The sequence below is a fragment of the Labeo rohita genome, chromosome 24 (assembly GCF_022985175.1).
Source record: "Labeo rohita strain BAU-BD-2019 chromosome 24, IGBB_LRoh.1.0, whole genome shotgun sequence".
NCBI classification, from domain to species: domain Eukaryota; kingdom Metazoa; phylum Chordata; class Actinopteri; order Cypriniformes; family Cyprinidae; genus Labeo; species Labeo rohita.
The window spans coordinates 22896544-22914378 of record NC_066892.1 but is presented as its reverse complement, the minus strand read 5'-3'; the positions used below and the strand labels follow the sequence as shown (position 1 = coordinate 22914378).

General features: G+C 36.6%; 1 protein-coding gene across 8 annotated transcripts in view; it reads left to right on the top strand.

Moving 5' to 3' along the window:
* The window catches only part of kmt2ca (lysine (K)-specific methyltransferase 2Ca), a 145111-nt gene extending 129068 nt beyond the window's left edge, over positions 1-16043 (top strand). For 4 of the 8 annotated variants that reach the window (XM_051098100.1, XM_051098103.1, XM_051098099.1 and 1 more), the window contains 16 exons: positions 39-203; positions 321-450; positions 1334-1484; positions 1739-1917; positions 2420-2556; positions 2644-2863; positions 3486-3625; positions 4301-4396; positions 6633-7779; positions 9146-9282; positions 9891-10033; positions 10615-10789; positions 12318-12434; positions 12542-12615; positions 13876-13984; positions 14080-16043. In XM_051098100.1, the coding sequence (XP_050954057.1) occupies positions 39-203; positions 321-450; positions 1334-1484; positions 1739-1917; positions 2420-2556; positions 2644-2863; positions 3486-3625; positions 4301-4396; positions 6633-7779; positions 9146-9282; positions 9891-10033; positions 10615-10789; positions 12318-12434; positions 12542-12615; positions 13876-13984; positions 14080-14172 (3213 nt within the window). In that variant the 3' untranslated portion in view covers positions 14173-16043. The remainder of the gene's footprint in view (positions 1-38; positions 204-320; positions 451-1333; positions 1485-1738; positions 1918-2419; positions 2557-2643; positions 2864-3485; positions 3626-4300; positions 4397-6632; positions 7780-9145; positions 9283-9890; positions 10034-10614; positions 10790-12317; positions 12435-12541; positions 12616-13875; positions 13985-14079) is intronic. The other 4 variants (XM_051098097.1, XM_051098104.1, XM_051098098.1 and 1 more) reach the window with 4 other exon arrangements.
* Positions 16044-17835: the final 1792 nt, after the last annotated feature.

Below are 17835 nucleotides of genomic sequence, written 5' to 3'. Positions count from 1 at the left end.
TCACTCAAAATACGTGTCCTCCATTCTTATCCTTACAGCAGCTGTCTATGCTGCCCCTGATGGAGCCTTTGATCGGGGTAAACTTTGCACATTTCCCCCCATATGGCAGTGGGCAGCTGAATGGAGAGAACAGGCTCTCTGGATCTTTTGGAAGTGCATCACTGGATGGAGTATCTGATTACTACTCACAGCTCATCTATAAGGTTTAGCTTTTATGTCCTTCACTTCCTTCACTATATTGTGGCTATGTTATGTAGACATGGTGGATTTGCAGATTTGAGGTCTTCAACTAATTTTTTTTTTCTTGTTTGGTCTTGTAGCAAAACAATCTTAGCAATCCTCCAACACCTCCCGCCTCACTGCCCCCGACACCACCACCTGTAGCCAAGCAGAAGTTGTTGAATGGTTTTGCCACTGCGGAAGAACTGTCCAGGAAGGCAGAAGTTATGGGTAAGCATGAGGGTATAAACTGCCTGAAATAATTTAAGGGCATTTTATTATATAGATACAACGTTTAGTAAGGTGAATGTTCAATAGTATGGTGTGTTCTTAATGGCCATGTCAATTTCAGTCACATTGTTTTTAAACAGATTTAGACAGAATAGACAATATAATGGCTTCCATAGAGATAAACATTGGGAGGCCAAAGGTTGACCAGCAATTTCTGAAGTTTAAGCACATCCTTTAAATGGGGGAAAAAATATGTAAACACATGCAAACACACATTAGAGAACAACACTGAAAAACTCAAATGTGGACCACAAAACCAGTCATAAGTAACACAAGTATAATTGTAGCAATATCCAACAATACATTGTATGGGTCAAAATTGAGTTTTCTTTTATGCCAGAGATCATTAGGATATTAAGTAAATATGATCCATGAAGATATTTTGTGAATTTCCTACCGTAAATGTATCATAACTTAATTTTTGATTCGTAATATGCATTGCTAAGAACTTCATTTGGACAACTTCAAATGCAATTTTCTCAATATATATATATATATTTTTTTTTTTGCACGCTCAGATTCCAGATTTTCAAATAGTTGTATCTCTGCAAAATATTGTTCTATATTAACAAGCCATACGTCAATAGAAAACTAAATCTCAATTTAAAAAAAATGACCCTTATGACTGGTTTTGTGGTTCAGGTTTACAAAGGTTTACTGTAAAATGGTTCATCATAAACAAGAAAATAGGAAATGTTTCAAATCATAAATGTAATATGCCACATTATAGTGTAGGTATTATTCTTTTATATTATAGTTATACATTAGCTATTTTAAAAATTCCTCTTTGGTCATCAGAATTTTTTTGTGATTTATGTCTCAGTTTCTAAAAGCTTGGGTCAGAAGCAGCTCAATAATACTCCATTCAAAGCTGAAGATGACCTGCTGGGACACACCATCACTCAGGGCCCAAAGACTGTTGATGTTCCTGCTTCACTTCCCACTCCACCCCACAACAACCAGGAGGAAATTCGGTAGGTTTTTTGGTGCTTCTTCCACATTAAGTCTCATGTAGCCAAACTTTTGGCCATTAACATAAAGCCATAAAGCTATTTATAACCTCAACTCACTTTTTAAATAAGCACTTGTGCTCAAGCACATCTTGTTGCATTATGCATCAGATCACTGGTCCAAAGGTGAGCTGTCTGGCCCAGAGACTACCCATTGCTGACCAAAAAGTCTTGGTTTAGGTTAGTATGTATATAATGGTTCTGTCTGTCTTCAACAGTGGTCAGGAGCATTGTGTCGACAGGGACACTCCAGACAGTTATGTTCCATCATCCTCTCCTGAGAGTGTGGTTGGCATGGAGATCAGCCGTTATCCAGATCTCTCTAAAGTAAAAGAGGAACGGCCATCCCCTGCTGTCTCTCCAGTCATTCCCATACTTTGCAGCACCAGTGGTAAAGGTAATCTGAAGAGACTAATAAGAAAGACTAATAAAAAAATAGTAAGCTCCCTGCTGAGGTAGCATTTTAAGACATTGTGTGCATACACTTGATGCGAAAACTGTTTTAGAATAATGACAGGGTAAGCAAAAATAAAAGATAATGGGATGGTGCTTATATAAAGTGCTGGCATATGTCTTCTGTATCTACTCATAGAAGGTAGACAAAATAGGTGTAACAGTGCATACCCACTTTTTAGTGACGAATTTTTCCCATAGTGATTTTTTTTTTTTTTTTCTTTTTAAAAAGCATTATGAGCCATGAACTAAGCTAACCAGGTATGAGGAGAATCACAACGTTACTTTTATTTAAGGCAAAAAATTGGACAAAAAGATGTCCTAAGATAAATGGATCACAGCCATGCTAATGTTTTGTACAATGATGTAAATGTTCAGTAGCAAGATATTGTTTTCAAAAGTTGAGTCTAATTTAATATTGGCAACCTTGTTGTTTTGCCTCTAAGGTTCTGAAGCCAGGCAGTGGGACATCAAGACAGAGCCACCAAGCAGTTTCTTTGCTTCACAATTTGACCAGCTCTCTACATGCTCACAAACTGACCTGGTATCTGTATCTGTTACCCTGAACCCAGTGGCAGCACAAGTGAGTGTCTTCTTTCTATAGCAATAATGACTTCAATGCAAGAATGATTACATCTCACCTCTAAACATATGTCTGGTTGTGTCCCAGAACATTCAAGGAGTTGTGTCAGCACTGGCAAACATGCTTTGTGTGTCCATACCCGGAAACTTTGAGGTGATTCGCACTCCAGGCCCAGAGCACCGCAGCTCAATAGACATGTTGAGTGGACTTAAGGTACCCCCTCAAACTGCCATGTTCCACCATCAACCTGGTATGAGGTTCCACAGACCACCGGGTGCCCCACTGTCACACCAGACATTCAGCGGAGGTGCGTATGTGTAAAACAAGACAGGCACTCATTTCACCCACATCAAAAGACAGACTTCTAGGTGCAGACAAATACAGTTATTGATTATGACGTCAATATCTCAGGGCATTTTGCAGAAGCATGTAATGTTTAAGTACGTAATGTCACAGATGGTTTAGAGTTTTGAGGTGCTATCTGTTGGGTTTATTGTCTGTACCAAGTGCATGTATTGTGCCTACCAAGACTTTTTGGTTGCTTGAAGTTCTCAAATTATCTGTTGTGGTTTCTAATACACTTTCATGTTTTAAAGACAGAAGTGAACTATTAATGCAGTTCATTGGATTGGTTAAAATATGTTCAGCTTGCAGTGAGGAAAATAAAGATGTCTAGGGGTTGACCATCACTGTCTGTTAAGACTTGGGTTTGATTACTCAATCTGAATATTTGAAGAAAAAAAGTTTATGTATGTGTGTGTCGGAAATAAACATGTATTTAAGTATATTTGAAAGTAACAGCACTTAGGGTCAATAGGCAGTAAATACTGTCAAAACATGCAAGCTTGATGGATGTAATCAGTCAGAACTTAAGATCTCTGCCAAATGCGTTATTAGTATGTTTTATTGATATGTTTCTTTTATTCCAGGTTCAGTTATGATTAGACCAGACTATCAAATGGGTGGAAGCAGTCCAGGACCTAAACCACAGTGGTGCTCCCATTGCAGGGTAGTGGTTCTTGGAAATGGTGTTCGGAAGTCCACTAAAGACCTCCCAATAAATAAACAGGTATGAAGTTGATTAGGGCTTCCAAATTACCCTTCCCAGATGACTGTCATTTATAGCATGTGTATTCTAGTTTCTCATGGATGCCTTGTTGAGTCATTACATCTCATATCACTGCCTAAGGGCTTTGTGTTTGCTCAGTCAGTTGGTGTGGGTCTAGACTACATCCTCTGAACATAGCACTGAAGAAGGTTGAAGCCAAGGGCCACAGAGCACTTGAAAATGTGCAACCCCCTCAAAGTCCCTCAAGGAGGCACAGAATAGCGCTCCAATTATGCTAATCCTGTCCCTGATGGGAAGTGAAAATCCACCCTGCTGTAGTCACTGAGTTAACTGACATTACCCAAGGGATTGTGTGTACCAAGGCACTTTTTGTTAAAGGCCGTGAGATACCCAAGTTCAAAAACAGTTAAGCCCATTTCAGGTCATTTAAATCATGGGACACCTTTGATGTCTCCCACCCTTATCCCCTCCCTTTCCTTTTAATAGTATGCAAATCTAATTCCTTATGGCATCAACAAAGGTTTGCAACATATGCAAGCTTTGATCTCTTGCCAGTGAGGCACTTCGATCTAATGATAATTTGCGACAGTAGATGGGAAATGGCATGCCCTGTTTCCCCCTGTTTTACAGCTCCTGCCTAGGGTGAGCCTAATCTTATGAATGTTCTGTTTACAGGGCCATGGAAGAGCAGAGGGGACCTTTGTCTTCTGCAGCCATAACTGCTTTGTTCTCTATGCAGCGGCCATGCAGACTAAATTGGTAGATGGCAGGGTAAGTACAAACCATAACAAATAAGGTTACAGTCATGAACTGCCTGAAACTGCAACTGCAAGCTTGTTGTGCTTGCAAACTGACAGTGGGATCTGTTGTTATATTTAGAAAGCTAAGTGATGGGACTTACTCATAGAGTGTCTCCTTTAATAATGGGCATAAATTCTTAAATGGTTATCATGAGGCCAATGAGAATTATTACAAACTTCACCATTAAATTGCACAAAGTGTTTAACCTGCACAAAGTATTTAGGGGCCAAGCACATTCTTCCATTTCTTCCACTCTTGAGTCTACAGCAGCCCATCGAACCGCTTGCTGGAAAGTTATGAAATTTGGCACACTGGTAGAGGACGGTCTCAACATTAACCATAGCAAGCTGCAGTCTTTAACCCTAACTCTCTAGCACTACCACTTGTTAGTTTCACTAATGTTTATGCTAATAACTTTTAAACCATAAGGTCTAGAAGGAAAAGTTCTTTTCCTCTGAATCCTTCGCTCATGGCGATTCAAATGAACACCAAAATTTAAAAACTGTAAGGTTTATTTTTTCCGCTATTTTTAATAGTTACAAAAAAAACTACTTTTTCTAACTCGTCCTAGAGGGTTTGTCTGATTTTCACCAAATTTGACTCACATCATGATGGCAAAAAGTTGTGGAACAAAAGTTTAGTCAAACCATTCTTGAATAACACGAATTTGTCAAATTTCTTGAATTTGATGAAGAGCGCACAAAAATGGATGGGAGGCTATATCTCCAATGGTTTGGCGTATTGACGCCAAACTTGGTGTGTGTTATAACAACCATGACCTGAAGTTACCTGCACAGTTTCTGAGATATGAAAAATGGTTATTTTTTCGTATAACTTCTGAATGGTTTGGCCAAAAATCACAAAACTGGTCTTTTTAGATTTTGTTGCAGTATGCCAAGTTGAACCATACCCAATTTTCCCTTATCAGCCATTTTGTGCGCGGCCATTCGAAACAATTTTGTCGTAAAATTATATATTTTACAAAAGCTTTGGCATATCGTTACAAAAAGTATGTACGTTCGGCACCATGCCCTGACAGTACTCAAATAGTTTGGGGGCAGTGTCACCTTGTGGCTGAATGTTCTAAAGAAATTTTAAAAAATGCTAATAGCATTTGATTAAATTGGCCTATTGTAATGAGAGTTCTCAGTATGTTACTTGGGTCATGCCAAGAACATAGATACCAGTTTTTCTCATAATCAAACAAACTTCTTGTCGGCCAATTTTATTCATGTTAAAAAAACTATTTTTTTTTTTTTTTATAAACTCCTCTTAAACTGTTGGTCCACTTTTCACCAAATTTGGCTTCGATCATCTTCAGACAATGATGACAAAAATTTGTGGATTTCGTGTCGATATATGAAACGGTTATCGTTAAACACGTCAACTATTTGCTGGAATCATGCCAAACAGCGTCTGAGGCTGTACCTCTGAACAACTTTGAAATGTTGACACCAAACTTTGCGTGTGCCATTGTCACCTCACACTGACCTTTGACAGCAATTTGATAGCAGCGCCACCTATTGGTCAAGACTGATAATATCTTTTGATCGCATTAGCCCTTTGTAATAAAACTGGTCTCTAAATATTCTTTGGGTCATGCTGCCATAACCTACTTTTTCTAACTCCTCTTTGACTGTTGGTCCAATTTTCACCAAAATCAAGTCAGATCATCTTCAGTCTGTGCTGGTAAAAAGTTATGGATTTTATTGATAGATAAAACCATTTTTGTATAGCAGTGCAACAAATTTGAGGCATGATGCCAGACTACATCTGAGGCTGTATCTCTGCAAAGCTTTGACATATTGACACCAAACTTTGTATGTGCCTGTGTCTCCTTACACTAAGCACACCACATCAGTTTGATAACAGTGCCACCTATTGGTCAAAATTATTATCCCATTAAATCATATTACTGAAGGTTGTATTTATTATTTTTTAGTAATTTTGACTAAAATCATCCTAAAATGGTTTTAATTACTCATTGTTGCAATTGGTCTGCTGCTTCATGTCATGGTTAGCTCCTCATTTTGCCTGTGATTGTGCTTGGCCCCTTAATCGCTGCTTGCAGCTATATTTTATCACTGTTATTTACAACATCAAAAGAATAATGTTATAAGATGTTACTATTTTCTTTAAGAGAATAGTCTTATTGCCCAAAGAATGCAAACTCAAAATTCCGTTTTGTCTTTGATGTCTCTTACAGTCAAACTTACCTCCACCTTCTGAAGACAAACAGAATCCTACTAAGGTGCTTCATCAGTACAGTAACAATATATCAGATCTTGATGTGCACTGTTTGGCCCAGCTACAGCCTAAGCAGTCTCCACCCCAAACTCCAATAATATCTTTCCCCTCCATTACTTCTGAGACACTCAGAGGAGATAGCAAATCTGACGCTCTAAAGGTCACAGTCAAGCTTAAGCCTCGTCCACGAGCGGTACACAACGGTGGGGATGACCCACGGTATTCATCAGGAAAGCGCTTTAAGACTCTACGTTGGAGAAAGTGGAGCGTTCAAATTATAGTGCCTAAGGGTAACTACCACCTGCCGGAGGAGGAAGAGGTTGATGAACTACTGAAAAAACTGGGGACGTCTCTTAGGCCTGAGCCCATGCCCAGAGACTTGCGCCGTTGCTGCTTCTGCCACGAAGAAGGTGACGGGCGCACTGATGGGCCGGCCCGTTTGCTAAATCTTGATCTGGACTTATGGGTTCACCTTAACTGTGCCCTGTGGTCTACTGAAGTGTACGAGACCCAAGCTGGAGCTCTTATTAATGTAGAGCTGGCCCTGAGGAGAGGCCTGTCGGTGCGCTGTGCGTACTGTCAGCAAACTGGCGCCACGAGTGGCTGCCACCGCTTCCGTTGCACTAATGCGTACCATTTTACTTGTGCCCTTAAAGCACAGTGCATGTTCTTCAAAGACAAGACTATGCTGTGCCACCTCCACAGACCCCGAGGAACTGGCTCAATAGGAAGTGGGTTGGCAGGGACTGAGCATGAACTCCGCTGCTTTGCAGTGTTCCGTAGGGTCTACGTACAGAGGGACGAGGCACGGCAGATTGCCAGCATTATCCAGAGGGGTGAGCGGGAACACACCTTCCGTGTTGGCAGCTTGGTATTCCATGCAGTTGGTCAGTTGCTCCCTCAGCAGATGCAGGCTTTCCACTCAATGTCTGCCATTTTTCCTGTGGGCTACGAGGCCAGCCGGATCTACTGGAGCATGCGTCATGGGAACCGTCGTTGCCACTACGTGTGTTCCATCGATGAGAAAGACGGTGAACCTGAGTTTATCATCCGTGTAGTGGAACAGGGTTATGATGACTTGATTCTTACTGGATCCTCACCAAAAGGTAATCATTAGCACATGATGGCATTTACACTGTTAACTAGTTCTGTTTTTTTTCACTCAGTGATACAGTTGAGGTCAAAAGTTTACATACACCTTGCAGAATTTGCAAAATGGTAATTATTTTACCAAAATAAGAGGAATCATACAGAATTCATGCTATTTGTTATTTAGTACTGATGTTGTTGTTGTTGTTGTTGTTTAGTGATAGTTGTTCATCAGTCCCTTTGTTTGTCCTGAACAGTTAAACTGCTGCTGTTCTTCAGAAAAATCCTTCAGCATTTTTGTGTAGTTGAACCTTTTTTGAACAATGACTGTGATTTTGAGACTTACGTAACTTATATGCTACTATTACAGATATATACAGTTTCAAATTCTCACTGATGCTTCAGAAGGAAACACAATGCATTAAGCTGGGGGTGAAAACTTTTTGAATTTGAAGATCAGGACATTTAACTTATTTTCTCTTCTGGGAAACCTGTATCTTCTGTAGCTTCTAAAGGGCAGTACTAAATGAAAAAATGTGATATTTATGCAAAATAAGAAATATGTACACATCTTCATTCTGTTCAAAAGTTTAGTTGGCTCTTAATGCATAGTTTTTCCTTCCGGAATATCAGTGAGCATTTGAACCTTCTGTAATAGTCGCATATGAGTCCCTCAGTTGTCTTCACTGTAAAAAGATGGATCTCACAATCATACAGTCATTGTTGGAAAGGGTTCAAATACACAAAAATGCTGAAAAACCAAAGAATTTGTGGGACCTGAAGGATTTTTCTGAAGAACAGCCGGCAGTTTAACTGTTCAGGACAAACAAGGGACTCGTAATCAACTATCACTAAACAAAAAAAAAAAAAAAAAACAGCTGTGGATCATTCAGGTAACAACACAGTATTAAGAATCATGCGTGTGCAAACTTTTAAACTATTATTTTGTCTTGTGGACTATATGTAAATCTCTTTTATGTGAAATATCTTATTCAGCTCAGTAATAAATAAAAAATAACATGCATTTTGTATGATTCCTCTTATTTTGGTAAAATAATTAACATTTTTGCAGATTCTGGTGTATGTGAACTTATGACCTCAACTGTATCTGGTACTGATCTAGCTACAAGTGTGTAAACAACAGTGTGTAAAAATATTAAATGAGATTTTCCACGTTTCTATTTTCAGGCGTTGTAAATGAGATGATCAATTATTGAAATTGCATCTAAAAAATATATATCTGATTCTCCTTACAAAAAGCATCTGCACATTAAACCTTGTATTGTAAAGTCATTGTCTGAGAAATCTCTATTGCGTTGAATTCTCCAGTTGTTTTCTGGGAGGGAGTCAACTATATAACAGTTTCCTCATGTTGTGTTGCAGGTGTGTGGGATAAAGTTTTGGAGCCCGTGGCTGAGAGAAGAAACGAGACAGGATCTCTGAAGCTTTTCCCAGTTTACCTGAAAGGAGAGGATCTGTTTGGGCTGACTGTATCTGCTGTTACCAGGATTGTAGAATCTGTAAGTGAAAGTCAAATCATGCTTTTAAGTATTAATGAATGCTCTGATTTTAGCATTTGATAGATAGGAATGTTTAAGATTTAATTTGTGGGTTTGAAAAGAAACATGGTATATTTAAATCTGAGCGGAAACAACAAATTAGATTTTTAAAAGCATAAATGGACCACCTTTTTTTCAATTCTCTTTGGTGAATGTATGTCTACATCTCAACTTTTGTGTCTGTCCTAGTACCCAGTACCTTTTATACTTATGTGATGTATCTCCAGTATTAAGTTTTCATGAAGTCCATGAAGACTGCAAGTGTACATAGAACTTTTGAATTCTATTTTTTTTTTTTTTTTTTTTTTTTTTTTTTTTTACAGAGCTTTATTTACACAGTTTGATTTTCAATACTTTGCACTTAAAAACTGAAATTTTAAAAAAGTAAGAGTCAAAAGATTTATTGTGGAGCTTCTAATTAAGTGATTAAAAGGTGATATAAATTAGAATATCCAAGCAGATTTATATTTTGCCCCTGAGATATTTTATTTTTAATTAATAAACTCTTTATTTTTTGTAAACTTTACTTTTCTTAGTAATGGTATTGTAATATTAATTCTTAATTTTAGCTTCCTGGAGTTGAAGCTTGTGAGCAGTACACATTCCGTTATGGCCGTAACCCTCTGATGCAGCTGCCCTTGGCCATCAATCCATCTGGATGTGCCCGCTCTGAACCAAAAGCTTGCACACATGTCAAGAGGTTCGTGTTAAGGTATTCTGTATAATTTAAACTTTTTTTCGTCCATGTTTGTATTGGATTTCCTGCTTTCCCTGTGGTCTGTGAGTGAACATCTACTCATGTCCTGGTTTAGCCTGTGAGCTTGGTTTACCTTAATCAATCCATTTTAATAACAAAAGTTATGAGAATTGGTTTATTTTAAGTTGGACGTGGACAAAAACTCATGCAATTCAATTAAGTCTTTTTAAACTATTTATTAAAATGAACCCGGCTCATAACCTGAGTCATTTGTTTATGAATCATACTACGTTGTTCATGTTGCGTGTTTACATATACGTTGTCTGTTGTCTGTTCTCATCACATTCAATTTACATGGCTCAGATTAATTAATTTGTTTTACTTTGGCACTGTAGACTCTAGTATACTATTGAAGTGTTTCTCTTAGAACATTTGGTCTGCTTCAGCAGAAAAATGTAATGCTGGTATTGTAATATTCATTAATTGAAGTAAATGTCATAAATTACCTCAAAAATGGTTAGAACCCAATAGAACCCAATCTAAGCCAGTCCTGTTTGTTTTTAAACTAAGCGTAAATGCTTGTATTTCTGATGCAGGCCTCATACCCTCACCAGCAGTAGCTCCTCTAAGAACCTGCAGAGCCCTGGGAACCCAACTGAGATGGGTGTTGCCCCATACAGCAAGCAGTTTGTCCATTCCAAGTCCTCCCAGTACCGTCGTATGAAAGCTGAGTGGAAGTCCAACGTCTACCTGGCTCGTTCACGCATACAGGTAGAAAGATCATTATGGCTTATGGGATTTAGTAGATTAAAAGAGATAATGTTTGGAATAGCATGCTAACATAACTACTTACACTATTTCTACAGTAAATGTATACCCTGCACAGTGTGCAAATGATCTGTAAACAGAAAATACCCAGATGACCAATTGCATCTGACAAAATGTTCCATTTACAAGAGTGCACTGTGTGAGATGCTGTTTTCCACAATACAATGCAATTAACTCAACCTTCTATTTTCAGTATGAAGAGTAATCAACATGATTTAATTTAATTTAATTTAATTTAATTTATTATTTAATAGTTGAACTGCCAGCAGTTAGGCCATTTTTTCCCATTACAATGCTATAGCATTCTACCATTTAAAATGTTTTGTGTAATGCCTACTGTTACAGTTGAATACAGTAAGCAGTATGCATTTAGTACTGTGCAGTATATTTAAAAGTCATTCCGTGTCAACTCAACCAGAGGTCTCCTGCTCAAATTTTTAATATTTTTTCTGAAAAAAAGAAAGATAGACATGTATAGTGATGAAAGCCAACATATTAAATGTTATGGATGAATATTTACTGAGTAATCCACTATTTTATAGAGGGGGGACAAAATGGCAATTTTTACCTGAGGTTCAGAGTCAACTTACAAGGAGGAAAATGATTTCAGAAAGATGGCAGCATCATTATCTTATTTTACACAGAGATTCATTCACAGAAGTCTATTAATAAAATTCTGACACGTGAAAAAAAAGAATATTTATGGCACTCAGACTGGTAAGATCAGTGCAGTTGTCTTGACAGAAAGAAACGAGATACATCTCTAGTTTTAACATTATTTGTTCTTCAGACTTTCCTGAAGAAGTATATTTTTAAAAACTGACCCACATTGGGTTTTTGATCTCTGAAAATATGTAAACTTTAATGATTTACCCCTGGAGCCATATTGAAAATTCAATATCTCTGGAACCGAATCTCATAGAGCATTAAAAATAAAGATGCCAAAAGGAAAGTTTAAGACCCAGCATCTAAAAGGGCATTAAAATATCTTATACTTCTTGAGTTAAAGGCATGCAAACTTGCCGTTTCCTCTTTCTTTTTTTTTAATGGTCACCATTGGCACATTATGTAACAAAGATTGCTAAAGTCAACAGATTTTTATAATAGACTTACCAATCTCTGTGTAAAAATAAGTTAATGATGCTGCCATCTAAAGTCATTTTTACCCCCCTGTAACTTGACTCTGAAATTTTAGGTGAAAATTGCCATTTTGACCTCCCTCTACAAAATAAACTGTTATTCAGTAAATAATGATACATGACATTTAATATTTTGGCTTGCATCACTATACGTGTTTGTCTTTCCTCAGAAAAAAAAGAAATATAAAAATCAAAAATCTGAGCTTGGGACATTTTTGAAATTTGGTTGATTTGACATGGAATAACCCAACTAGTATTCCATTCTGAACATAACCTGTTTTTATCTTGACTCAAGCCTTTAATAATTTAAGATTTCTATTATTTTAATTCAGGGTTTAGGGCTGTACGCTGCTAGGGACATTGAGAAATACACCATGGTTATTGAATACATTGGTACCATCATTCGCAATGAGGTGGCAAACAGAAAAGAGAAGATGTATGAGGCACAGGTATGCATTGTAATAAAACTGAATCTAAAATAATAGTCATATTGAACAAGTGCATGTTTTGTCCTTGTGTTGTTAATTGATTTTTGTTTGTTTCTTTGTTTTTTCAGAATCGCGGAGTCTACATGTTTCGCATCGATAGTGAGCATGTTATTGATGCGACTATTTCAGGAGGACCTGCAAGGTGGAAAATTACCTTAAATTATTTTTTTTTTTTAACATGCCAGCAGGGTTAGCTTTAGACACTGAGGCCAGAAAAAATACTTTACACAAGTACACAAACACAAATGCTTGGCCAGTACAGGGCTCGACATTAACGCTTGTCTGCTTGTCTGCTTGTCTGGGTCAAGTGGATTTTGTGAGGGGATAAGTGAAAAAGAATTTTACTTGCCCAAACGGACAAGTAACCTAATTAAAAAATCAATAACAAACAATAACTAGGGCAGCACCGAAACTTTGGTGAGAATGATTCTGATTGTATTACTTTCAGTGTAAATGGTAACTGATAATGGACCGTATCAAGGTTGAGGCTGACTCGCAGAAAAATCAGGCGCAACAGCACACACAAAGAAACAAACATACTGCGGTAGGAAAAAAAAAAAGATAAATATTGTATATTACATATGATATATGTAAACAACATCACACAACCAAGTACCAGCACGACTGCAAATGTGACATTAATTTTATACAATAGTAGTTCAATAAACAAGTAGTTAATATTAACCGACTTACATTTTAGACACATTATTGGCCGTTTTTGACATTTTGGGCCTATACTCAGCATGAAAGCCTAGAACTACTGAGCATATGGTATGTTTAGAAATATATTTTTATAAACAAAACATATGTTTTAGTTCAACTTTCTTGTTAAAATTGGCAACAATAGTACTTTTCTAACACTGTTGACAGTCAATTAATCCTCTCTTGACACAGGTTTGCTAGTTTAACCAATGTTAGGGGAAAGACTTCTAGTGTTTCATCTATGTGCTTCTAGAGTAAATATCATCATACTGTACAAATTATGCGAGAATGGGACAAACCATCTCTTTTTTCGGTGGGGGTAGTTCTAGCGGGTAACTTAGTTGACAATGTTTTTTTTCAGACACAAATAAACCAGTTATATCATAATAAACACTTTTTATTTTTGAAGCGCACAACCAAATGTCTTGATAACTTAATCTAACTGAAGGCCAATCATAAAAAAGTTTTTTTTTTTTTTTTTTTTTTTTTTGTTTGCCTCAGACAAGTAACTTTTTTTACTCTGACAAGTGAATGACAAGCACAACGAGCCCTTATATAGCTAGCTTTTAAATATCAACTGCATTGCTTTCTAACACAGCAAATTGCAACATCACAAAATCATTTGGCCTTACTTGCTTATTCTGGGCCTGCTGGTAAATTTGTATGTAACATTCTTTTTTTTTTTTTTTTTTTCAACTAGGTATATCAACCACTCCTGTGCACCCAACTGCATTGCTGAGGTTGTAAGCTTTGAGAGAGGTCACAAAATCATCATCAGCTCCAACCGCAGAATCCAGAGAGGCGAAGAGGTAAAACTAGTTTATTCCACCAGTCTGATAGGAATTAGTTCTTCACAATGACACGGACATTTAACATTCTGGTTGCCTGTTTTTTTCTTTTCCAGTTGTGTTATGACTACAAGTTTGATCTGGAGGATGATCAGCATAAAATCCCTTGTACCTGTGGTGCAGTTAACTGCCGGAAATGGATGAACTGAAAGATGTATCAGCAAAACAATTGACAGTTCAACGTATGCATTCCTTTCCATTATTTTTTTAAGCCCAGGAAATTACATCAATTCTAATTTTGATATATATATATATATATAAAAGACAAACCGAAGGACAAAACAAAAAAAAAACGTTGTTAGGGCATGCTGTAGACCGCAGAGCTGTAGGACGTTTTAAAGGCGTAATGGCCTAGTATTCATAAAGTTAAAACGACTCCAGGAGTCTGTTTTGGTTCAGTGGCGAAAGAGTTGATGTAGTTTATGATTGAGCACCTTCACCTAAAATAAAACAGGCTGCACACTGGTAACTCTGAATTGCAAAGACAATGTAAATGAAAATGTATTTTTTCCTGCATGAGAGACAAGACGATGCGCTCCGGCAGATGGCGAATGAGTGGTAAACAGAATTTTCAGGTGGGCTTAGGCTTGAAAGTGCTGGCCACAGCCTTATTTAGATATAAAGAGGCAGGTCCTCTGGGTAAAATAAAAAATATATATACACACACAAATATATACACATATAGTTACAGAAATGTAGACACCACTGAACAAGGAATGTACTGAGAAGACTTCCTTAGGGATAAAGCTAAGGGAATTATTAACTTGCACTAAAACAGAAAGATACCGTTTAAATACTTGATTCCATGAGTCAGTTTATTTTTTCCTTTGTTTTGATTTCTGTAAAATAAGAGACAGCTTTTGTATTTATTATTGATTGAAACTATTTTTTAAAGATGTGGAAAAGCAGAGTCGAGCTGCTGGGAAAGCCTGCCGATCGGTCAGAACATGTTACTTTATACGATGTGTAAATATCCGTCTATAAATGAAAATTTTTAAATACTCGACCAAATGTTACCTTAACTTTATCATAGCTGTCTGGGTGACCTTTTTGTTTGTTTTCAACAAAATGAAATGGAAAAAAAAAAAAGATTTAAAAGAAGTATTTAAGAAGGATGTCAAGATATCATTTTGAGAGTATATGTATTGTATAAAATTGTACAGATTCTGTAAAAAATGAATTCAGAGTATTTTTGTTGTATTTAGAATGTAGAATCAATATTGTCTAAAATGATCTGACCACTTGAAGAACTTTTTCCTTACTTTTGCCATTTTTTTTTTTTATATCTTCACAATCAAAACGAGCACCAATCATGCTATGGCGATTGTGAAATCTTAACTCTGTTTATCAGATTAGTATGCGCTGTGAATTCCCACCCATAATGCATTTGATAGTTCCCGATAGCGAGCACTAGCTGTTCTTAACGCTCCACAGCATAGACTCACATGTAAGAACTTCAGAGCTGAAGTTCAATGCCTTTCACATTCAGAAAACTTAATGCATAGACATTTAATGAAATGTAAAGTACGCTTCTTTCTTGTTTACATTTAAAGAATAAAAGATGACTTATTTTTGGTGTTGGTAAAAGTAAAAATCATGGTATGATGTCACAAACGCAATGAAATAATTCAAACCTGGTAGTAGCACTTTGCAGACCAGTTTGAAATGAAGTTTTTTCATGTGCACAACTAATGTGGACTGCAACTGTTGGTATTCTTAAACAGTCCTGAGCTTGTAATATACCTGGCATGATGTATTTTTTCAATTTTCAGATAAATCAACTGTACATAATTTCTCAATGACTGGCTGTAATAAAATTTGTTTCTTGGATATTTTTTTCCTTCTTGTACAATATACAGACATTTAACAGTATTTGTCTTTTTTTTCTTTGTCCTGTATAGTAGTATCCAATGTTAAAACGAAGCTTTTTTTCTTTTGAAGTATACAATGTGTGGGTTTTGGAGTTTGTGGAATCAGATTTAGAAACATTTACAAAAACAAAATAAAATATTTTACGTCATGTTTCTTTTCCTGTGTTCATTGTGAGGTTTAAGCAAAAATACATTCATGTTCAAGACTATATTTTATTCTGCACTTTTGAATGGATATTAAGGTAGTTTATGTGGGCTTTGTTCTTATTTTTTAATTTTATTAATGCTGGGCCAAAGACAGAGTTGAACTGTTGACTCTAGCAAGGAGTGAACTGCAGTTTGTTTCTTTCAAGACGTGATTGGCTGTTTGTCACACATTTATGTGCACACACTCCATGAACTCAGGATCAAATCTTTGGTTGACAGAAAAAGTTGATGATCAGCACTGTAAGAAGCCACAGACTGCCCTGATCCAGATTCCACTCCACAATAGGTGCTTGATCCCGTTAATTTCCCAAAATGGCTTGATTATTATAGACAAGAAGAAAGTCGACAGTTATGTTGTTTCCACACCATTTGGGATGATCACATTCAGAGCAAATGGTCATCAAATGTAGAATGGGAAAGGGTGTGGGACACCAAGAACCATCTCACTTAACTTCATTAACATACAGACCACAGCTGTTGTGACGGGAGCGACTTCATTTACATTAAGGGTAATAAACTGTAACTGTATAAAAGGTTTGGGCATTTGGGGTTTATTCCAATTCCTTTAAACCCAATGTACTTTGTCACTGCTATGCTGCATTAATCACTCTGATATTTACTATCCTCATTTTTTCTTAAAAATTAATATTGGTACCAATAATCACTTAAGGTTAGTTCACCCAAAACTGAAAATTAGCCCATAATTTACTTACCCTCGAAGCATCCTAGGTGTATAGGACTTCCTTCTTTCAGACGAATTCAACCGGAGTTAAATTAAAAATAATACTGTAATTTATTAAGCTTTATCATTGCATAGGCAGGTGTTTCTCTTCATCAGTCCAAAACAAGTCCAATAAAGTGCATCCATCCATAATAAAAAGTCCCTCACAGGACTCTGGGGTGTGAATAGATTCCTCCTGGGGTCCGTTCTTCGTACCTCGCTAACTAAGTTAGCTGGATTTGATTGTTGACGATTTCGCATGATCTTGGATCGTTCGGTTCTTCGAAGCTCATCCGGGACTTGCTGTCATAGCAACAGATCCGTAAGCGTAAACCTGCTCGGGAGCAGGCTTATTTCATGTAAGCAGGATTAGATTGCATCTAAGCAAATTGCATTTAAGCAGAATTGATACTTAAAATCTGTCCCAACCACTACTACTTTATTACAAGAGTACTATTGACCCAGGGACAATAATTTAAAATAATAATAATAAAAAAAAAAATTATTTGAAAATAATATAATAATGTTGTGTAATCTATAATAGACAGCCAGGTTTACTCATTAAAAGTACTTTATAAATGTATTAGAATCTTACACACATGTTATACAGATAATGTAGAGGCGTGCATTAATTTGAGTGATGACAGCTATTATGGGAGTGGCTTTATGGAGCACATGAGATACAGATGTACAGAACGTGAGATCTTGACCCTTAAGAAATTTTAATTAATGCTGTCACGTAGCAAATTTGTTTCAAATATAAAATTAAATGAATTGCTAATTATTACATTGAAATAAAAAATGTAAAGTCTGTACAAATATTAGAAATCGTGAATATAAATAATTGGGAATAATGTAAAAAAATAAATAAATAAATAAATAAATAAAATAAAAACAGTGCACATTTCATTGATCTATTATAACATTATGTAGTTTTGTTCGCTTGGCTGTTTCCTTATAAAAGTCCAGAAATTTGTCATGTTTTTCGTCAGGTGTGTTTTTTAATCATATGA